Source organism: Megalobrama amblycephala, linkage group LG2 (genome assembly GCF_018812025.1).
Source record: "Megalobrama amblycephala isolate DHTTF-2021 linkage group LG2, ASM1881202v1, whole genome shotgun sequence".
Taxonomy (NCBI): Eukaryota; Metazoa; Chordata; class Actinopteri; order Cypriniformes; family Xenocyprididae; genus Megalobrama; species Megalobrama amblycephala.
In genome coordinates, this window is record NC_063045.1 from 37,302,848 (window position 1) to 37,326,174 (window position 23,327).

Below are 23,327 nucleotides of genomic sequence, written 5' to 3' on the forward strand. Positions count from 1 at the left end.
TCACTTTGAATAAAGCGTGAGCTTAATGACCAATAAGTAAATGTCTTCTTTAGGATCTGGAGCATCATCTGGGTCTGGCTCTAAACGAAGTCCAAGCAGCCAAAAAGACGTGGTTCAACAGGACATTAAGCTCCATCAAGACTGTGACAGGAGCTCAAGGCAAAGAGAGCGTCTAACAGGACCAGACTTCCAGAGACCGAACACTCCAGCCCCCATTATCTCCCCCGTCCGGCTCTCACCCCGCAGCTGGAACAATGCGAACAACATGGGTTTTCTCTCTCCTTTTTTCCTTTTGTAAAAACAAAAACTTTACTTCTAGGGTACCAGCGACCCCATTTAAAACACAATTACTTACTGGGAAAAAAAAAAAACTTTAACGCTAGTCTTTCTACTACTGATGTTAAACAAAGGACTGTGGCGTGTAGATGACTGAACTGTCTTCTGGGGGATATTAACATTTCTATCTACTGACCTACTCAAGACTACTTGCACAAACACAGTCCGAGTCAACATAAGGTACGAGTGCTGCCGGAAAACTAGCGTGACTTTGGTTATTGTAACAGGAGGGCAGATGTGTTGATGGTGTGCATGTGTACGACTGAGGTCTGCTTTTATTGTACTGTGTGTGTGTGTGTGTGTGTGTGTGTGTGTTGGCCAATATTGTGGTTCTCCAAGGAAGACTAAAACCAGGAAGTAGACAGGTAGCACACTGTACAGTGAACTTTTAATTTGATTCCTCCTCAAACCACTAGCTGGCGCCTTTCTGATATTAGCAAAAGCAAATGGTATTTGATGGGATACAGGCATTGTGAATATGCATAGCCATATATGACCAGATCTATGAATGGCTGCTTGTGTAACAAAGTTTAAAGGCCCTTTACAGTAGCTGTTGATCATGACTAACAGGAAGCACTTATGCAGTGAGCACACGCTATGATCGGAAAGCACATCTGGAGGTAAAAGAACCTGTGTGTGTGTGTGTGTAAGTAACGAACTCTCTGAGGGGAAGGTCTTTGCACCTTACAGACATATTTATATTGATATCAAGCTTGCTAGAGTTATTGTCATTGTTAATGAAGGCCATTGAGGCCTCTTAAGACAAATGAGGCCGTTCTAAAAGGCACTGGGTTGTAAATAAAAAAAAAGCATATGATTTTTTTTCTTTTTTTTTGATTAATTTTATATTTCAACTATTTGGTAACTGTACTAATGTTGCCTAATTGTACTGTGCTACAGATTATTACTCATGTTTTGCTTTTGTCTTAAATTTCAAACAAAACTGCTGTCTCATCATTACATGCCAAATGTACCTTTTACCCAGCATTACATGCGTGTGGACATGGTAATAGTGTAGGATGCATTGTGTATACTTCCATGAATTTCAGTATAAACCTCTGAACACGTGTCTCCTGCGGTCTTGTGTCTGTTCTTCATGAATGAGACTCACTTTCAGTAAAGTTTGAAATAAGTCGAGTTTTGGCATTACTAATTGTTTCCTGGGATCATTTCAGATTTCACAACATTTTGCTTATATGGTACATTTGCAAAACATGAACAAAGTTATAGCAATTGAAAGGAAAAAAAAATCAGCTTATGTCAACATGCATGACGGTTAAGAACTGTAACCCGTTTTAGTAACCTTAATATACACAAGTCATCACATTTAAAACAATTCTCATCAATAATTTAAAGCTCTTTGATCAACTTAATTGGAAGCTAACATGCATGAATATTTACAACACCAACTCCAACAGACGACCTGCTAATTACAACACCTGCTAATTAAACATTTTTAGGACATACTGTTATCAGAGACAAGAATCAGTAATTTAGTAAGAATCCATTTTAATTCTTATAATATCCCTAAACACAAAAGGACAAGAATAAGTTATCCTTATTGAGATTACAAATCGAATCAAAATATGCTAATTTAAGGTTGTGTAGTGCGAGATTATAAAGCCACCAGATATACAATGACCTAATTAACCAAATTACAATTATTTTCAAATAATACAATTCATATTAATATTTTAAATACTCAGATGCATAATATATTTACTCAAGTTTATGATGTCATCAAACGCAAATGTGACCAGATTTCTTGAATAAACTATGGAGCCAAGGTAATTTCTTACCTATGAATTAAAAAACCGGGACAATTCAGGGTTTGTGTATTTAAATCAGTATAAATGTAATGCTTTGATGAATTGTCATAGAATTCTCAATTACATGCCGTTTATAAACATTTGAATGTACTTTAATGTAATATATTTCATACTTAAAATACAATATGTTTGGCATTATATAATGTTATGCTCTTGTCCCAGTAGGCTAAGCCCAACATGTCGGCTGAAAGGTCTTAGCTCCTTGTTTTATAACACAGAACCGATAGCCCACCGTAAGTGTCGTTGTTTCAAAGCTAGACAGAGCAGAACAGAACAGAACATGGCTCTCGCAACAATATTATATATATATATATATATATATATATATATATATATATATATATATATATATATATATATATATATATATAGTTCATAGCGAACGAAGTGCAGTGTGAATGTAAGAACGCGTTTCCTTCACGCGCTTTCTCTGCTCACATTGAAAAGCAGCCAATCGCAGTGTGAAATGCGTGTTATGTGTGTTAATGAATGTATCTTACTTTGAAGCTGAATTTGGCGACAGTATGACGATCTCTCACGGTCATTCACGCTAGCTCACAGCTGTAAAATCAGGAAGTCATGCTGCCTTCACGTGCTATCGGAAATTTGATAATTCCTACTTCTGAAGTCGTGATTACGAGCTCATCGCATTCAAGTTTCAAATGGGAGGGAGTTCATGTGCAATGTGCAAACATAATTAGTAGAGAAGCTGATATAGGTTGCGTTTAAGTCCTGCTCACCATTGTGTTGTTTCTAAGCTGGAAAGCAGAAAATTGAGCTTCATTTCAGATCGTTTTCCACGCTGGTTATAGTATGCAAATATGGCAGTTCATGACAGCCAGCGTTCAACAATCTAATTTGTTTTTAACTGTATAATATAAATTTTAACATCTACCTCCACTATTTCCCAGTCTCTAGTAGTGTCGGTGTCCTAAAGTCCCAGAATGCGTTGCGTAGCCGACGTCACGTTCGACGAAGGGCACTTCGGAGTGAAAACGATCATGGCCGCCATATTGAAGGGTCGTTCCAAATCAAAAAGGGAATGCCCTTTATAAAGGTTAATAAATGCCTCCAGGGTAAATAACAAAAATATGCAGATTTAAATATGTCACTGCTGATAAAACAATGATGAGAATGTTGCTTGTTTCAGAATAAATTATATTTACAACACACACAAACAAAATCCTATTTTTTTTTTTCAGACAAGCTACTTTTTTACTCTGACAAGTAAATTACCAATTTAGTTGTCCAAAGGACAACAAAACAAGGCTGAATGTCGAGCATTGTATTTTGTATTTATATTCTCTGCTTTAATGGTAGCATCACTCTTGATACTGACACAAAGGAGAAGGCACAGGCTTACAGAAAGATAGATATTTTATTTATATGAATTGGAACGAGGCCCTATGAATTGGAACGCAGCTCACAAGCTTACTATTGCCAAGCTTCTGAACTGCGCTCCAATTCATAGGTTTCCTTAATACTGTATGTCAACCAGCTTCGATAGACTTAACCACTGATCATGTGACAAGTCCTAGTGAAATGGCTGTCCTACAGCATGTATTTTAATATCATTAAGCTTGTTTATAAGCATGCCACGTTAACTCTTTAGATAGCACATGGTCCAGTAAAATTATCACCCTGGGATGATGTGCTAAAGAGGTTTGGGAATCCTGTTACCGGGAGTTACCTGGCATCAGTACAAACCTAAACGTCAACGCTGATGAAACCAAACTCCACAGCTCACTTGTCACTCGTTAGTGAATTCGTCTGGAGGTAAAGAACAGGGGGAACATTGATGGCACTCATTTACCCAGAGCCTGACCAGTTTGTGCTTGAATACCTCCACCCAACCCCAGTGTGCCTCCAACTCTGCCCAGGTTTCGCTGACACAGGAGACAGGCCTGGTGTTATGCTAGCTCAGTCATCGAAAATAGCTTCCAGAGGAGGTGAGGAACAGCTGCAGGAAAAAAAAAAACTGCAATGGTTTTCCCAGATGAGAGGTGTCTAATAAACAGCTGGGATCTCTTACATTCTGGCAACATGTATTATGTCCACTGTCATGCTCAAATACTTGGTCTTACCTCACCATGGCTCAATGCATGTTAACAGCTCAGAAGAGGCCAGTCGTATGGGTGTGTTCCTGGTCCTTCCACCTCAGACCTGACTGGTGTGGAAGGACCTCAATGTAAAGCAAGAACTTGACTGTAGGCTACAGTAGAGCTAATTTCTCAGTGAAAGTGTAGAGATGAGGAGCAGGAGATGTTTAATCCCACCGGTGACGCAGAGAGTAACCAGACTCTTGTCATTTCATTGGTGCCTGTTATCCAACACCAACATTCCAGGAGTGTTCTATCCACACTGATCCCATCCAAGTGTGACCAGAGACTGACAAGACTAACCATTTTAAACCCCATGGACCCACACACGTATCACACAGACATCCCAAACTCCTTTATTTGATCCTTTTGAGTTGAGAACACTCAGTCGTTCTTGCAGTCCCAAACCAGGGATGAATGGGCAACAGTTTGTTGTTGTCAAAGAGTTAAAACATCACTGATGTCACCTAATCTCATGGTATTTCATACACTCCACTCAGCGTTTGATTTACGGGACTGTTTGCTCCTTGCAGGATAAGATTTGAATGGATTTGCATTCTTCAGATCGCTTATTTCAGCTTTGCTGCAGGCTTGTCACCCTGCTCATATTTACAGACCCATCACTGTTACAGTGCGCACTTTACACAACTAATCTCTGACTAGGTGCGTCAATTATAAGATCATTCCCATCCCAGACAACTATTATCCCAGAATTACATTTGTACACAAAAGTCATGTGACAACATGGATGAATTGTTGTGGACAAAGGAAAAAGAAAGGACCTATCCCAAATAGCACCCTAAACCCTCACTGTCTTCTGCGTTCATACTTTTTTATGAAGTAATGCTGCTTTGACTGTCAGTAGCTGGGTTTCCATCCAAACATGAAGCAAATCTTTTCAAAGTTCGCAAAAAAAAAAAAGAAAAAAAAAAGTCAAATGTGAATTGGGTGCGTTTTCATCAAGTTGTTCGAGCGGAAGACGGTGGTATTGGTAACCTAGTAACCAAAAGTAAATGAAACACTGTGACCGTTTGTGGAGGGTTCGCCTAAACACTAAAAAAAAAAAAAACACTAGAAACACTAGAAAACAATAAACGAGAGCCTTCTGAACTGTTCTCGAATTTATTAAGAGTCACACACGTGAGAGGACAAGCCCGAAAACCCACGACACTCCAGTACAAAAGTACGGCAAGCCCCGAGGGGAAAATGCATTGCACACATATGTACAACATATATCAGAATATATCAGAATTTATTCGGCAAATGCGTTTCCATCTCCCTTTATTCGCATTAACTCTTTTTCGCACAAGTCAAAAACCACCTCAAGCGAGTGTAAAAAATCTTTTGCGGATTAAGGGATTTTCATTCGAAATTTGGCGTTTCCATCAGTCGTTTCTGATATGATACTTCAAAATCTGCATAAAAACAGGTTGATGGAAACATAGCTAGTGACAGTCCGGGCTTGGCAGAAGTGCAAATCAAGGGCGCATATTGCCTGCAAAGGGGGAGCTTGTGAGCATCCTTCTGAAACCTAAAATGATAAAACGCACGCAATGGCTATTGTAAGGGGCTCTTCACACAGAACACGTTTTTGCATTCAACTGTGCTGTTTTTCCATAGTTTTTTTTTTATTTTTTTATTGTTAACATGCAAGACCAAGGGTCGCCAACCCTGCTCCTGGAGAGCTACCTTCCTGCATACTTCAGGTCTAACCCTGCTCTAACACCTGCCTGTAATTTTCAGGTAACACCGAACACCTTGATTAGCTGCTTTAGGTGTGTTTAAATGGGGCAGAGCTGAACTCTACAGGACAACAACTGCATCCCAATTCAGAGGCTGCATCCTTCAAAGGCTGATTGCATATCATAGCTGCGTGACAAAGGTTGTCCCAATTCCAAGGCTCATTCATATGTGGCTTTGAGATGTGTCCTGACAGATGGATCCTTAGTGGCTTAGCTTATCCCAGAATTCTGGGAGAGAAATTGCCAGATTACAGTATTGGGTTTCAACTCAAATATCTAATAATACAAATGAAAAAAACAACAACTTTAAAGCAGTTAAAATGTTGACATATCTTACTAAGATGCAATTTTATAGAGTTTATACTCTTTATTGTGTACATAAATGGTCCAAGGTGAACATAATTATACAAGTTGTCAACCCTGTTTTGCTTTCAAAAAAGTACAATCCAGTACAAACGTTACTGCCGCTCGTTAACGGCAGCTGTCACAGTTGCTAGGCAACAAGAGCAATCCTCTGCTAGACCGTCCCATTTAACAATGCTCAGTCTGATATTTGCAGACTTTGAAGGATACAGCCTCTGAGTTAGGGCACAGCTAGTGACTCCTGCACTAGACGGACATGTTTGACCATTGCACTTGTCTTTTACAGAATCTTGTGCATGAGACAGCGTTTTGAAAATGCAACGTTCGACTTTTTAAAAACGTGTCTGTAGGCCTTGCATTTTTTTCATTCCACTACCCTGTGTCTTGCATTTTTAAATACAAAAATACATTCTTTGAGTATAGCCACGAAGTCCACAAAACTGCAAATACACATGAATTGTGCCATTTGAGACAGGGCCAAGAGCTTGCTATCCTCGCTTACCCAGCACTTCCTTGCCCTTCTGTCTCAGGCTGAATCCCGAGTGGCACACTTCTATGCCCTTTCAGTCTTGTAGACTTACAATGGCTGCCGTGTGCATGTCCATTAAGTCCACGAGACCAGAGGGTATCCCATTCATCATTTTAGGTTTCAGAAGGGTGCTCGTGAGCGCCCCCTTTGCGGCCACTATGCTCCCTCAATGCGCACTTCAGCTTAGCCAGAAAGCCTGCAAGCTACACAGAGGACTTTACCCAGCAGTCAAAGCGCCATTAAGGCCGTGTGTCCACCAGAGAGTTTTTAGCCAGCTGAAAACGCTAGGCGCTCGGTTTAAAACGCCTGTCTGTGAGCGCTTGAGAGCGCTTCTGCAGTGCAGCGTTTTTTTTCCGTTGAGACGCTTTGTTGCTATGATACGGAATATCTGCGGCACTGTTACTTAAAACTGATTTTGCAGGTAATTTGTATCAGACTTAAAATGTTGACACAATATGAAATTACTTTGCTATGTATTTTCAGAGAGCAGCAATATTAATTTCTCATCCATTTTGTTTCTGTTTGTTGATGTCAGTTGGACGGAGTTGTATTTGTCCCGCCCCTCCTCCACTCTGATTGGATGGCTGGCTAAAAAGTGACAGTGATAAGCGCAGCGTTTTACTCAAAGTTGAGCATTCTTCAACTCGAGGCGACCAGTAAAAAACGCCGAGCTCTCAGCGCTTGAGCGTTAAAAAGACGCTCAGCGCCTCGTTACGCCCCTGGCGTTTAAAAAACGCTGCGCTCCCATTGAAAACAATTGAAAAAGTATGCTAGCAGCTAGAAAAAACGCTCTGGTGGACACGGGGCCTAAGTCACGAAAATGCGAACTCAGAGGAAGACTGTGGGGGTTTAGGGTGCCATTTGGGATTCAGCCACACTCTTTCAACTCACGATTGCATTGGTTGTTGCTCATTGCTGCCCTCTGTCTTATCGGAGACAGTGCACATAACCAACAACTGGTTGGCTACTTTTCAAACAAGCCTGACATTTATATTGTAGCATATTCAACCTCTGATCAATAACTGCCACTGGGACATCTAGTTAAAAAAAAGATTGAAACATGAAACTGCCACAAAGCTTCTGTCTTGTAGTGCACTAGACATAAAACAAAAAACAGAATGGACACAACAAAATACACCACACATCAAAAAGTTTTTATACATTTATTTATTTTTTTTAAAAAAAGTTTACACTTTATAGAGATTTAGCACTTTATTTTAAAAGCATAAATTATGGCAAAAAGACAAACCACCAGTATTTTCACAACTAATAGTTTATAATTTGATACCACGGCTAGCAAACATCTACTGCTGTCATGTTCAAGCACTGCTCGCTCACATAAGTTGTGCACAATCACCACTTCACATTATATTGTTACCTTTTATAATATCTCAAATCTAGATAATTTTTTGTTTATATTTGTCAAGTTACATAAAATTTGTGAAATGGATAACTGAGAATCCCGCAGACTGCTTTCATTGGCAGTCTGACTCAGGAGTATTTACAGAATCATGGAAGAGCTCACAAGCAAGGATTTGCCTATGCTCGTAAGTTACAAATAAAAGTAAATAAACGTAAACAATGGGCATAAGCACCCCACCCCTCCAAAAAAAATAAAAACACACACAAATCACATGAATTTTTTTTTTTTTTTTTTTTTTTTAATCATAGGTAAATAATTCATATCAGTGTATTTGGATGTGTCTACAAAGATGCAGTTAGCTCTTCTATGAAAGTACATTCTACTACATAAATACATTCCAAACCTAAACATGGCTCTATTGCTGGTTCAGTCTACGGGAACTTCAGCGTCCCGGCTCACGCGTGAACCAGCTCAAATGACGGCCATCCCCATCTGCCCCGGCTAATATGCAAGGGGAGATCGGAGACATGAAGAAAACATTCACTTCAGCAATTCATTTTGCAAAGCTTGCTCATTCTGAAACTGGATCTTTATTTCTGTACTTGTATCGCAAGCTCGCAAATTGAATTTCCAGCTTTCCAGTGCCACACACAAGTCCCTTTCCTTTGCGACAGGATAAATATTCCACCACTTAATTCTTTAATAATTAAGAGTCATCAAAAACCGAAGTAGCCTACTCGTATTGATAAAGCACCAACGTTATAAAGTGTCTCTAATCTAATGGCTATCAATCTATTGCAAAGTGAGAGTACTAAAGGAAAAATGCTAAATTTCTTTTAAAATCAGTTAATCTAGTCATTACCTATTAAATGAAACAAAAATATATGGTGTTTGGACAACAGATTTTAAATGAGGTGTTTGTTCTGTCAGAGGCAGTCCAATCAAACCTTCACTGCCAATACTGTGATTTCAATCTAGATTTCTTTTTAATTTAAGAGCTTAATTTTTCTACTGTATTGGACAGAGAAAGTGAAGACACTGGGGACTTGAACCTGCATTACTCACATACGCATCGGGTAGCACATACGTTAACTGCTGCGTCATGGCAGCAGAAGCGGATGCCATATCTGGAAAGTTGCATTTGACATCTACCCGAGTAGAGCCTATGAAAGTCATGCACAATCTTATGTGTATCGTGTGGCCCCGCCCACAAGCTGTGACATCATACAGGAGTCGCCAAACAGAATCGGAAAAACTTTTAATGGCTCGCAGGAAATCAAGCCTGGTTTATTTTAATCAGACGTTCTCTTGTGGATCTGAAGCCTCTCTGGGTCTTTTATTGGAATTTTATTTCATACATCACCTCAACACTTAATTTCACAAGGGATACAGCTGTGCAAATGTCTTCTCCCATCTTTCCCTACGATAGACCACTGAGATTCAAACACAGCTGATGAGCTCCGCTCGACTTTGATAAGCAGAATTAAAATCTAAACTGAACAAAAATTTGAGTCCTCACAACATATTTATGAACACCATCTGGCTGTCGATGCCACCTGGGGAAGCAGGCTGGCATGAAGAGAGACATATTTGCACTTCAGGAGAAGATTTTGATGCTTTTTAAGCACTGCAGCAACAATGCAGCTACATCTGACGTTTATAAAGACGGACTATGGCTGCGTTTACACTGGCACAAGAAAAATCAGTTTTTTTGCTCACATCTGACACACATCGGAATTTATTGCACGTGTAAACACAAAAATCAGCATGAGATCCGATTTTTCGCATCCGTTCTGAACCACTTCCAAATGTGGTTTTAAATCTGATATCTGGAAATCTGACCTATGTCTAAACATGTAAATTCGATTCCCCTTGGATTTCCCACAAGGCGAGGGCAACAAGTTTGCCAACACAGATAGCTTTTTAATGTTGTATTATGAAGCAGACATGGAGCATAGAAACGTGTTTTCAACCTCTGCCTCATGAATTGTATAAATAAAACCGCTTCTCTACTGAAAGCTACACTGTATTTCTCAGCCACGAGATGATAACTTTGCTGTTTTTGTAATTAAACTCACAACTTCACTATTAAACGCTGTACCAACCCTATCTCACGGCAATTCGTACATATTTTACAATGTGGCTAATTTGTATGACCTCACTTGTACAAATTTGTGCAATTTTTGTTAAATCGTACGTATTTTACGAGTTGCCAAATTCGTATGAATTTGTACGAATGACCTACCCCTAACCCCGGCCCTAAACCCTACCTGTCACTGGGGTTTAGACAAATCGTACGAATTTTCTACGAGTGAGGTCGTACGAATTAGCCACCTCGTAAAATACGTACGAATTGGTCATGAGATAGGGTTGCCTGTACAGACGTGGGTAATTCACAATCTTTCCGCACTACTTTATTCACAATTCACAATTATAGATCTAAATAAACCGTAAATAAAATAAACAAAAATTACCATTATTTTCTGGTTTATATCCATTCAGTCAGATTTTGTGCCGCAAACATCCACGACAGTTTATCCACGCTGGCAAGTACTCATGGCCACCCGACTTGAATTATAAAATCATTTTAATAACATGGCCATTCAAAACCAGAGCGTCGACCATGTCGCATAAGGCGATCACCAACAGAATAATTTTGGGCGGGGATTAATGTAAACACAGATATCGGATACCAGTCAAATGTATACAGGCGGGACAAAAAAAACGGATATGGTGAAAAGATCTGATTTGTGTATTAAGACTTGCAGTGTAAACACAGCCCATATGGCTTTTATGCTGGATTTGTATATTTGGATTAATGAAACATCCCTGTAATATCTTTGTTGACTATGAGACATTGCTTTGAAACACGTAATATTTTACAGCACATTTGTGAGTGTGGGAAATCATTGTGCTAATCTTGGTTAAAGTCAACATGTATTGACATTCTAAACTCACATCTGTAAACAACATTATGTACGTTCAAATGAAATACTGTTTTTCTCCCGCTAATTATTCCTGTTTTGAAATTGCTAAGGTAGAATGTTTTACATCGGGAATTGATTGGATTATGAAAATGAGCGTTACATTTAAGCCAGCAAGATGATTAGAGGAGAGGGGCTGAAAAATAAGAGGGATTGTTGACATCAGCAAAAGTCATTGCAGAGGCATTTATTTTATTAAAGTTTGATGAAAAAAAAAAACAGAAGTGTTTAACATACAGTGATGAATCGTTTATAATAATCTAGGGAACGTCAATTTTGATTTCATGTTGACTTTAATCATCAATGAGTTTTATGCTCTGCAAACTGATTAGACACATATCATGGAAGACTTTGAATCGACGTAATGCAAAAATGAAAACATTCTTTGCTACAATTTGTTAGCCCTCTGTTTTACTAACTCAATATAACGTTAATTGTGTTAACACCCAGTTGTGAGTCTTTTGAACTGCAAAATGCTGGTGTGGTGTCAGATCGAGGAAAGGGGCTTGTGTGTTTGACGATCATTCATAAAGCTCAAAGAAAAATAAAGGCCATCTAATGTTTTGTCTTTTGATGAGCTTTTCTCTCAAATCTCTATTGCATTCCCATACAAAACTTACCCATACAAGACTTACCAGCTCTAATTCAAAACTGACCGAAGTCTCGTCTGGTTGGGGAACAGAAAAATGAATTTGTTTTCAAAAATGTTCCAAAAAATTTAAAACGAAAAGTACATTATGAGAAACAAATGCGTTTAAACTGTTACTATCATATGATGCATGTTGTACTATTGCTTTTATTGAACTATACTGTACTATTACTATTCTGTAGTATGTCTGTGATTATATCCCATCTTTTCCTATTTGAGAGCTACAATATTTCACATTCAAACACAACAGCTAAAATATGACTAAATACGTGGGGAAATTTATATAAGGGGACACATTCAGTATACAGTATATGTGAGCTGGGTGGTAAAGTCTATCAGTTGTGTCCTGTTATTGTGAAATCCAATTTTTCTTTTTCCTTTTTTTTTTTTTGCCTTATACATTTGGGTTTTGGTGAGAAATTTTAACATTCAATTGGTTACTGAAAGCACAGTAAAATATCAAAACTATTTTGACATACAAACATCAATACATTCCTAGTGATATTGGTTGAATTATCTACTCTTATACATGTGAAGCTAACAAGTGAAGGAAATTTTTATATAAAAAATTACTTTCGTTACTTAACGATAAGCATTCAGACGCTACAGTCCTGACAGTAAGATGGTTCTTTAAATAGCTTCAAATCTGAATAAAGCACAGATAAAATTATATCATCAAGCTTATTCCCATTACTGTGCTCTGTGGTTGGTATCTGGGAGTCTTTTGAGTGCTGTTATTAATTAGTTGGCCTAAAGTTGCGCTACAACAGACCTGCTGAAGAAAAACGCAAAAAAGTAAAAAGCGACTGCTCGCTGCTGCATTAACCCAAGGCCTGTTTCACAACACGCGCAAGCGGCGGTAAAACATGCGTTGCGCTTTCACACCCACAGCGTTTCTGCTGAACTGCGGTACTACTGATAGTACTGCGATAGTGATTTCTGGGTTACTAAATTGAGCATCTCTTTCAATAACAACCATAATTTATTAAATAGCTGTTGGGAGTTAGCTACTGTGAAATTATACTGTGAATAAAGTGAAAATGTATTACTTTACATCCAAATGAAAATTATTCTACCGAACTGAACCCAAACACAAAGTTTAGCTATAAACCGCTTCAATGATCTGGATTCAGTCAGATTTACTGAATAGAAACTCCCGTTTGTGTCACTGTATAAAAGCTTTTAATGCTAAATATTGTGTTGATAAATAGGTTTATAGCACATTTTCAACATGTTTTCCTCAAGAACAGGCACAGCACAGAAACTTGCAGCTACGCTTCTGCTATCTAAAGTCATGCTGATTGTGCAGGCAATGTGAATGCTGTAACACGGGCACTGAAATATGTCCAGATTTGTGCCACTTTTGTGTGCAATGTGAAACAGGCCTGAGAAGTACGAATGACAGAATGAATGGAAAGGCAAATGAAGGGCCACCTATGCCGCATTAAAGTGAGCCGCCTGTGCTTTTGCAGGGAGAAGTGAGGAGTGACCGGGTCACACTAGCTGCCCCTCATACCGTGATGACGTGTACGAGTATGCACCCCAGTCAACGGCCAGAAAGAGTAAACAAATCTGCCGTCGAATGTGCTTTAGAAAAACCTGCGTGTACGCTTGTGAGGTGTGGATGTAGGCGGCACGGTGGCCAGATGTTTGGAGGAGGACCTCTTAACCCAACCAGAACGCCAGACTTTGGTCGACTGAGCAAAAACACACTCGCGCAGATCTGACGAAAAGACACGGCGAAGCCGCTCGAGTCGGTGAGAAGGAAGCATTACTAATCTACTGCAGGTAGATTAAGAAAAGGGCTTTCATATTGCATTTTCACAAGAATAATTTACGAGTAATAATTTAAATTGCTTAGCATATATATATATATATATATGTATATTGTATATATAAAACTGGAAGAAAGTTATATCCTAGTATAATGGTTACATATCACTTTCCAATTCTAAAATAATTAATACCAAGAATATGTATATGTATATATATATATATATATACTGCATATAAATATACATAAGTACATCGGTATATCTACACATATATATTTATAGTGCCATAGACCATACATATATATGCATGTATTTATAATATAGCCACACATACACATGTGGTGAATATACAATGAAAATGACTATATTGCAATGCCAAGTTTGAGTAAGACTCAACCGAACATTCACATCTCAAGTAAGCTTAAAGCTCAAAAGAGTTCAAGTGTATTGCTATATAAGGAGGAACCGAGGTCCCCGGCCGGTTTTCGGGACGAGCAAGTCAAATAGAGTATTGCTTTTGTAAGAGTGGTGCATTTTTGGATCCTTAGATTGGGTTTGGATGGGTTTGTGAATGAAGTTTGGGCCGTTTCTGTGCGGTGGAGACAGCCTGGTCATGCCTGGAGTGGTACGACAGTTTAGAGCCACACAACCTGATGGTTCTAGAAGTCAGAGAAGAGATCTTGAGGACCCAAGTGAATAAAAAAAGGAGCGATGGTCCGCGGCTGGTAAAAGGGATTGTCAATGAAAAGACCACCTACAGTGAGGACAAGAGCAGAGAGAGCTGCGATTAATGATGCGGCCCGGCAGGAGGCAGCGGTATATACATTCTGATGGCAGGAGGGAAATGGGGTTAGGGTGTGCCACAGGGGTGGATACTAGGGTCTCTGCTCTTTCGGGCTGTACGTGGGGTTTTCATTGCACCGGGAGCGTCTCAGGTTAATAAAAAAGACATCAACAACTTAAGCTGCACGGTTAACTTTCCGACAAAACGGAAAAAAACTTGGAGCTCATTCCTTTGATAGAAGGCAGAGGAAATGTGAAACGTATGTGGCACCTCTGAGGTTTCCATACAGATGTAGTTAGTACATAACTCTGACAAATCAGATCTGTTGTGATTTTGGAGAGAGTATAGTACAATGACTGCTATCGCTACCAAAGAGGACAGGCCATTGGTTTGGAGTGGACACTTGAGGATGACCATGACGAATGTGAGGGATCCATTTACAATGAATGGGAATATCGTGACCACTCGTGTAACCATGGCGATGGAGTTCCTCTTTGGTAAGCGACGATCATGACCCAGCCATAAGCCAGCACAAGCATTTGTCCAGATGACCCAACGAGAACCAATGGAGTCAATGTTTTATGAAAGTTAAATCCAGAATGTTTGGAGAAACAGGGAAGAGTTCTTGTGTCTTTGCCCCCAATGTTATATTTATATAAGGTGCGCGGCATCACCTGTAGCTCAAAGGGTCGGGAACAGGGTTATTACAGATAATTAATACTAAAATCATTTTTGTATCTTGAAAAAAAAAAAAAAAAAAAAAAGTTAACAAATAAAATTAAACATATATTAAATGTATGTGCTAAAACAACTAAAACTTAAATAAATTAAACTATATAGACATTTAAAAAAAGTAGTAAAATAATGGCAAAAACAAACTAAATTACTAAAACTTTAAAAAATAAAATAAAATGAAAAAGAATCAAACATTCAAAATATGAATAAACACTTTCTAACCCACTTTCTCAATAAACCTAAAATAGCACCGGTCAGGAAAGACCCTGAGCAAAGTGAGCGCACGTGATCCTCAATGTGAAGTCGCTTGTGCTGGCCTTTGGAGGAGTATGAAATAACACCTCACACACAATAAGACACTCACCAATAAGTCAAAACAAAAAAGGACAAAAAGACATTTCAGTAGCATGTCTCCATGGATCCCTTGTTGCTGCTTTCGATTCTCCGCTGTAAGGCTGTGACTGGAGGCTCCGGTGTGTGTCCATGTGAGGGGGCCGTGTTTGAGTTGTTTGTGTAATGTGTGCCTTTGTATGGTTCAACTCTACTACTAACTGTTTAGTGGAACAACCGACATCTAGAGCCTGGTTAACTAACCTTCTGTGAGGAGACACCAACGTAATGTTTCATGACAATGAATGGAACAATCAGTTTCATAACTAGCTCAAGACAGGGTCACCATTCATTCATTGGGACAGCATGAGGGGTCAGGTCGGCATGAAAAGGGTTCAAAGGCCATCTTGACATGCGTTAACTGCCCAAAAAAAGCTACTAGACTGCAGGATGACATTCTTAAAAGTTCAATGTTTTAAACAAGCTCTGGTAACACAAGCTGCTAGAATGAAATAAAAAGTAATGTTCTGGATTCAATACATGCTGTCAGTTAATACAGAAGAGAACTGACTTGTCCCTCAGTTTGTAAAAACTGTCCACAGTAATGTACTTATAATGGAAATCTATTGCACTGTGAATTTTTTTACATTAAAATAATTAACAAAAACACACATTTATATATTAAAATATATAACATTAAAATATGACACCCTTTGAAAATATAGCTTTAACATTATACATATTAGCACAGTCATTTTTTTGATTTAGTCCAACAAAACCAAACCAAAAACAAAAAAAAAAAAAACAACAACACTAAAATCAAAACAGACTTTCACAGAAAGTGCATTACAGAAACGTTCACTTAATTTCACAAACTGAGGGACAAATCAACCCTATTTTCTGTGGTAATCAACAGAACGTAAAGATGCTGTCTGGAACATGCCTTAAAACTTCTGGAAGTATCTGAAAGCTATCAGAAATGTTCATTTAGAGCTGCTAAAATTGCTATAGAGGAATATATGAATGCTTCATGAGTAACTAAAGAGGTTTCAAATATACAACAGTCAGTGCTTGGCATTTGATGAAGATAAAGGTTTATTTGTAAGCAGTAGTTTGAATTAGATCTATACATCTTAAGCACAGCTCCTGATATCCGTAACATAGAGTAAGCCTGTCATGACAGCCTATTCCCATTCTACAGAAAAAACCATGATAACAAAAGAGGCTAATATAATTTAAATTTCCAAGAATGAGGTAACAATTCACAGTACACATCCTTCAAGTTTTGTTTCTGAAGAAAATAAAACCTGTATTTTTTTTTTCTAAAACCAGAGGACAAATGTGGTAATAATCAAATAAAAATCACTTTACAAATACCCTTATAGCTGTCCCAGCATGTGATAGGGCTGTGCTATCTGACCTTCCCTTCTCACGTACATTTACGCGGTGTGTGTATGTGTGCGTACTTGACTGTGTGTGTGTGTGTGTATAAGGTAGGCTCCTGAGCTAAAAGAAAGAGTAGTGGGGGACGGGGTAGGCGGGCACTTTCATGACGGGCAACAGAAGCATTCTCTTGGGCAAACCTAGAGAGAAAATGAAAAGAGCACTCCACATAAGTCCAGGACAAAATAAAAGACCTGAGGGTGTTTTGTTTGAAATGAAGCTAAAGCCAATTCAGTCTCATTCTAGCATGGGAATATGAACCCAAGAGAGGGGAGGAGAGCGGAAGAACAGGAAGAGTGAGGTCAGGTGAAAAGAGAGGGCAGAAATCAAGCATTCATTCAGATAGGAGATGACACACATGTACCTGCTGGCTAATGTCATATGACATACACATACAGTTGACCCTCTGAACTACATGGCATATTCAGTCATCTTATGAATAATGGCTCTTGAGTAGGGCTGGGCGATATACTGGAGATAAAATAAAATGTAACAGTTCCAGTTCTTTCATTTGATTGTTTGATATTTCAGCAACTTGGTGCTGATATTCAGTACATTGTATGCTAGTGTAATTATTTCAATATTTTCCTGCCTTTTGATGACATTTAATATACAATATTTATGTATTTGCTGCTCGGAAAGTCTTTTTTAATGCCCCCAACAATTTAATCAAACCATCACCAATTTCAGCATTGTATAAATCAAACAATAAACTACAGTGAAATTAAAGTTTTAAAACAATTCATGGTATGTTTTCTACTAAATTATCACATTAAATTAAAATAATATTTTTTGTATTATTATTATTATTTATTTATTTATAATGTATACATCTAATGTTTCACACAAAATGAAAATATATTAAATATATATATATATATATATATATATATATATATATATATATATATATATATATATATATATATATATATATATATATATATATATATATATATATATATATATAAAATGTGATTAATCACGATTAATCATTCGACAGCACTAATATATTATACATACATATACATATATATATTTATATATATATATATATATATATATATATATATATATATATATATATATATATATATATATATATATATATATTTATATTTTATACACCATCTGAAAGCTGAATAAATCTGAGGGTACAAAAAATCAAAATATTGAGAAAATTGCCTTTAAATTTGTCCAAATGAAGTCCTTAGCAATGCATATCCACTCACAGAAATAACTTTTTTATATATTTACGGTAGTAAATTTACAAAATCTCTTCATGGAACATGATCTTTACTTAATATCCTAATAATTTTTGCGCTAAATTTGACCCATACAATGTACAAAATACCTTATGACTGGTTTTGTGGTCCAGGGTCACATATACACACACACACACACATATATATATATATATACATATATACATATATATATACACATATACACATATACATATACATATACATATACACATATACATATACATATACATATATATATATATATATATATATATATATATATATATATATATATATATATATATATATATTATTCAGTGTATAAATCTAACAATAATAAAAAAAATTCTAGTAAAAAATAAGGTATAATACAAATATAATACTTATTTTTATTCATTTATCAAAAGAATTGCTTTCCGGAGACGAGCTGAATTTCAGAGGTTTAAATCAGAGACGCTAAAAAAAAATAAAAGTTGCGACACTCAGTACATATAAGCAGGCTAGTTTACTAGCATAGCCTTGAAGAAATGTAAAAACAGCACAATCTCATTATAATATTCATGTGCTGGTTAATTTCAATCAACTTATTAATATCCATAAATATTCAGTGTATCACCCAGCCCTAGTTTTAACTACTAGACAGAACTCTCTAAATGAAAGTAAAGTTAAAACTGGTGTCTGAACCATACATTTGAATTGTGGGTTGGGGCACATGGAGGGTTACAGGAGTGATTTGCTGGCTGGCGCTCTTATGTGGAGTGTTCATTCTGTGCCGTGTGTGTGTTTGTTGTGTGTATGTGTGTGTGAATAGAACTGTAGTCGTAGTCTCACAGTCGTTCCCATTTAGAAATCCCAAAGCAGCAACAGGAGGAAGAGGGTTGGACAGCGTAAGATGACTGGTGAGAATTACTGCATGCACACAGCTCTCAGGCACCAAACCAGAGAGACGTCAAAGAGAGGGGCGCACTGTTCTCTTACAGCACAATACCAGGTTTCACCTTCCACCTAAAGGAACAGTCTTTATGTGGCAGGCAGAGACCAGGGCGCTGGGAGCAACCCTATATCCACCCATCACCCACCCCCCTCATCCTGCGAGGAATAAACACAGAAACCCAGCAAACCACCCTCCAAATTCAGCCCTCGTTCCCGCTGAGCCCACCTCACCTAGTCCCCCCTGCACATAAGGCTCATTCAAAGCATCTTCATCTGGGCCTGACCGAAGAGAGGCGCTTCGAGATCTCTACAGGAGTTGTGCCGCACATTTGTTTATAAAACCGACGGACTGTGTGTGCATTCCTCTATTTGTGTGTTTATAAGGTGTAGTGCGAATGGGCGTCCCGGAACTGTGTGTTTGTGTGGAATAAACCATGAAAAACATCTCTAACATGGCATGTCAAAACTCAGCAGCGATTTCAGACAGTTATTACAACAATGCGTGATGAATATTAAACATAAAACAACAGTTAGTCAAACTGTTAACTGAAACTAAAACCATTAAAAATTGTTTTTCTTAACTAAAATAAAGCTCATAAAATAAAACAAATATTCAATGAAAAATGTACACTTAAATAAAAAATTTGAAATGTTGCATTGGCAACTAACTGAAATAAAATGTTGAACTTACTTGTTAACTACTACCAAAACTGAAATAAATATAAATTAAAGCTGAACAGAAATATATTTTTAAAAACTAATAAAAATGAAAGTAATACTACTATAGTACATAATACAAAATGTACTCTGTTCTGAATGTGCCATCTCTAATGTGTAGTGTGCAAAAATATATCAGTATGTCTGAATTCACACTATATAAAACAGTATGTGAAACACTGCTGAGATTTTGAAGTGCACATCTGATGAACACTTAACTATTCCATGAGGCCATTGACCTTTCTTATCAGTTAAAGGCTTTGTCAGAGCTTTCTGTAGTATGTACAGGTAGGTGGGCTGTATTACTAGCATATTACCTGGGGCTATCAATTTTGTTGATTTAGTGCGATTAATTATTAAAAGAATTATGTGATCAATTTAAAGGGATAGTTAACCCAAAAATGAACATTTTCTCATCATTTACTCACCCTCACACCATCTTCAAGATTTCTAGGACAATAATCCATCTCTGTGAGTCCATATGATGCCACTGAATGGCTTCCACTCGTCTGATGCTTGAAAAACCACACACAATGATCGTGACGCTAATCCATACCGCCCCACTGGATGAATCAATGACTTCTGAAGCCAAATTATAAGCTTGTGTAAAAAATATAACATATTGAAATAACATTCATTCCGGTCTACTGTCATACGAGGGTTTATGAGAGGGACGTTGTGACACATGACATACATGCTTTGTGAAGTTCTCACTAGAAGAGGTGGGCATCCGTGCTTCCACGTTACTTTTCACACAAACTTAAACACGCACTTAAGTCACGTCACAACATCCCTCTCATGAACGCTCATATGACAGTATACCGAAAGAAATTATTTATAGAAAGTTAAAAATATTATTATTATTTTTTTACTCCTATCGTTTGGCTTCAGAAGACAATGATTCATTCACTGGAGTCAAGGATGGCATGAAGGTGAGTAAATGATGAGAATTTTCATTTTTGGGTGAACTATCTCTTTTAATATAACAAACATGCACCCCGACCTGTACAGAAATTACATAATAAGGGATTTTCCTAAAAATTGAACAATTTCAAGCACATATCGAAGGACTGTTCACACCTAGGACGATGTTAACTATAACTATAAAGTTTTAAAAATTGTTCTAATTCTATAAAAAAAGTCCACAACTATTTCAATTTTTAGAATGATTTTTCCCCCCATTGACAGCCAATCAGAATCCACCTGACTCAAAAGAGCTGAAGCATTTAAAGCAGATACTAATATAGTTATTGTTATAGTTATCAATTATGGTGTGAACGGACCTTTGGACGGTGCAGACTGTAACAGTTTGCAGGGTTGAACTATTAAACTGTTATTTAATGGGGTCTTAAGGGGATAGTTCCTTTTAAAATTGTCATTTACTCACCCTTATGTTTTTTCAAGCCTTTTTTCAAACCTCTTTTTTGTCTCTACAATAAAGGTCAATGGATTCCAATGATGTTTTTTTGGAACCCACTGACTTTCATTGTGTGAAAAATATTTTTTTATCCCACAGAGGCAATAAAGTCATACAGGTTTGGAAATGACATGAGGGTGAACAAATGATGACAGAATTTTTATTTGGGTGAACTATCCCTTATTTGCTAGCTAGTCGCAGTGCTAGTCTTCAAACTGTGTTTAGCGTGATCTCTCCTCTCAGTCCATCATGCCCAGCGGCTGCTTTGAATGGTGTAACTGTGTGCTGTAGACAGTAGCACTACGCTGACGCTTAGAGAGCTGCCCAGAGTCAGGAGAAATGGGCCAAGCGTCAAGCAGGCAGACTAGACGAGCAAAGTCACACTCAGGCCAGGTGCAGCAAGTCTTGCTCCAACCACAATTAAGAACCAAAAGGTTATGGTTCGGTTCCATCGTCCAGGGAGTCGTTTCTCTACGGGATTCTTTGTGGACGTGATTCCGGGGTTTGAAAGCCCAAATTGAGAGCTGAATGGGGGAGTAAGTGGGGGCAGATTTGGACCCTAGACCCTGACTGGAGGAAGGGAGGATGGGAAGGAAGGGGTACGTACCGTATGCAGGAGTGGCGGCCGCAGCGCTGTACCCGTATGGGGTTCCAAAGCCTGTGAGAACACAGTATTCATGACGAGGGGAAGTGTTAAGTGTTCAGTGTTAAGACTCCTTCACAACACTACCTGTGATCTTACTGACATGAGCCATGTGAAAGAGCCTTTCTGAATACTATTATATGAACTATACATTTATTATATGTAAATACATCTACTCATAATCAAGCAAACATGGATGCAAACAATGTTGTAACAAAATACCATGAACAAAACAGCTGTCCTTATTCAAAATTCAAGCTTATTGACTCCTTTGCAAAATATATTTGAAAACATTTTTCATCATTCCCTAAAAGTGTTTGGATAACTGAAGAAATTGTAAATAAATAAATAATAATGATAATAAAAAATAAAAAAATCATAATTCTGTATTTTGGAGATTAGAGATGCACAATATATCAGATCCAAATCAGCGATACTAAAGATTCTTGAATGTATCGGTCAATAGAAGAGATGTGCCTGAAGCTGAATACTATGTTCATAAATGAAATTATGCATTCTATGGAGCCTCTAAAGGGACACTGTGAAGGAAAAAGACATGAGAAGGGAGGAAAAAAAAATGATATTTTAATGCTTTCGCCTTCTAAAGCAATTATATAGTTACAATTAAAATTATATTCTATATAATTTGCAGGCATCAGGGAGCCGCTATCAATATGCAGGGTATTGAAATCGCTTTTGAATGCACACTTGCTTTTCTCTTTCAATTTCCAATTCAGGATTATGCATATTCTGTGTATAGGGAGCGGTGGTACAAGATAAGATATTTGTCAATGTTGCGCACCAGATCCTGTCAAGTCATTTCTCCTTAAATATCTTCATGTGAAAAGTGAAATCTGATGTACTGTAATGTAAAGGACTATCGCAACAAGCCTAACCATGTCCTTTTAGAGGCTCTGTACAATGCGTTAATCATTTTCCATGCCTTTCTAAATTCGGATTTAGGCACATCCAAACTCAATAGGATTTAAAACAACTGATTTCAGTTTTCAGTGTATTATTTTTTACTTTATCCAAAACAGTACAAAAAACTTGTTTCGGCCATTTATATTCTATGGTTCAAAAGTTTGGGATCTGTAAAAAAGTTTTTCTTGGTTTTCTCTCTCGGGCTCACAAAGGCTACATACATAAATAAATAAAAAGTAATATTGTGAAATATCATTATAACTTCAATGCTTATTTGGTGCTCAAATTCTTATTATCAATGTTGGAAACAGTTGTGCTGCTTAATATTTTTGTGGAAACTGATACAATGCTTTTTTCTCAGGATTCTTTGATGAATACAAGCTCAAAAGAACAGCATTTATTTGAAATAGAAATCTTTTGTAACAATTGTCTTTACTGTCACTTTTGACCAATTTAAAGCAGAATACAAGTGTTAATTTCTTTAA

At 37.5% G+C, this 23,327-nt stretch overlaps 2 protein-coding genes across 8 annotated transcripts in view; one reads left to right on the forward strand and one right to left on the reverse strand.

Annotated features, from left to right (window-relative positions):
- The window catches only part of LOC125257606 (rab GTPase-activating protein 1), a 106,804-nt gene extending 105,399 nt beyond the window's left edge, over positions 1-1,405 (forward strand). For all 3 annotated transcript variants that reach the window (XM_048174100.1, XM_048174109.1, XM_048174119.1), the window contains one exon: positions 54-1,405. In XM_048174100.1, the coding sequence (XP_048030057.1) occupies positions 54-176 (123 nt within the window). In that variant the 3' untranslated portion in view covers positions 177-1,405. The remainder of the gene's footprint in view (positions 1-53) is intronic.
- A 6,642-nt stretch (positions 1,406-8,047) lies between these two features.
- Positions 8,048-23,327, reverse strand: part of LOC125257622 (spermatid perinuclear RNA binding protein) — a 114,274-nt gene continuing 98,994 nt past the window's right edge. For 3 of the 5 annotated variants that reach the window (XM_048174162.1, XM_048174143.1, XM_048174152.1), the window contains exons 18-19: positions 21,883-21,933; positions 8,048-14,423 (exon numbers count right to left, since the gene is read on the reverse strand). In XM_048174162.1, the coding sequence (XP_048030119.1) occupies positions 14,329-14,423; positions 21,883-21,933 (146 nt within the window). In that variant the 3' untranslated portion in view covers positions 8,048-14,328. Of the gene's footprint in view, positions 14,424-16,595; positions 17,102-21,882; positions 21,934-23,327 lie in introns of those variants that run through there. The other 2 variants (XM_048174180.1, XM_048174171.1) reach the window with 1 other exon arrangement.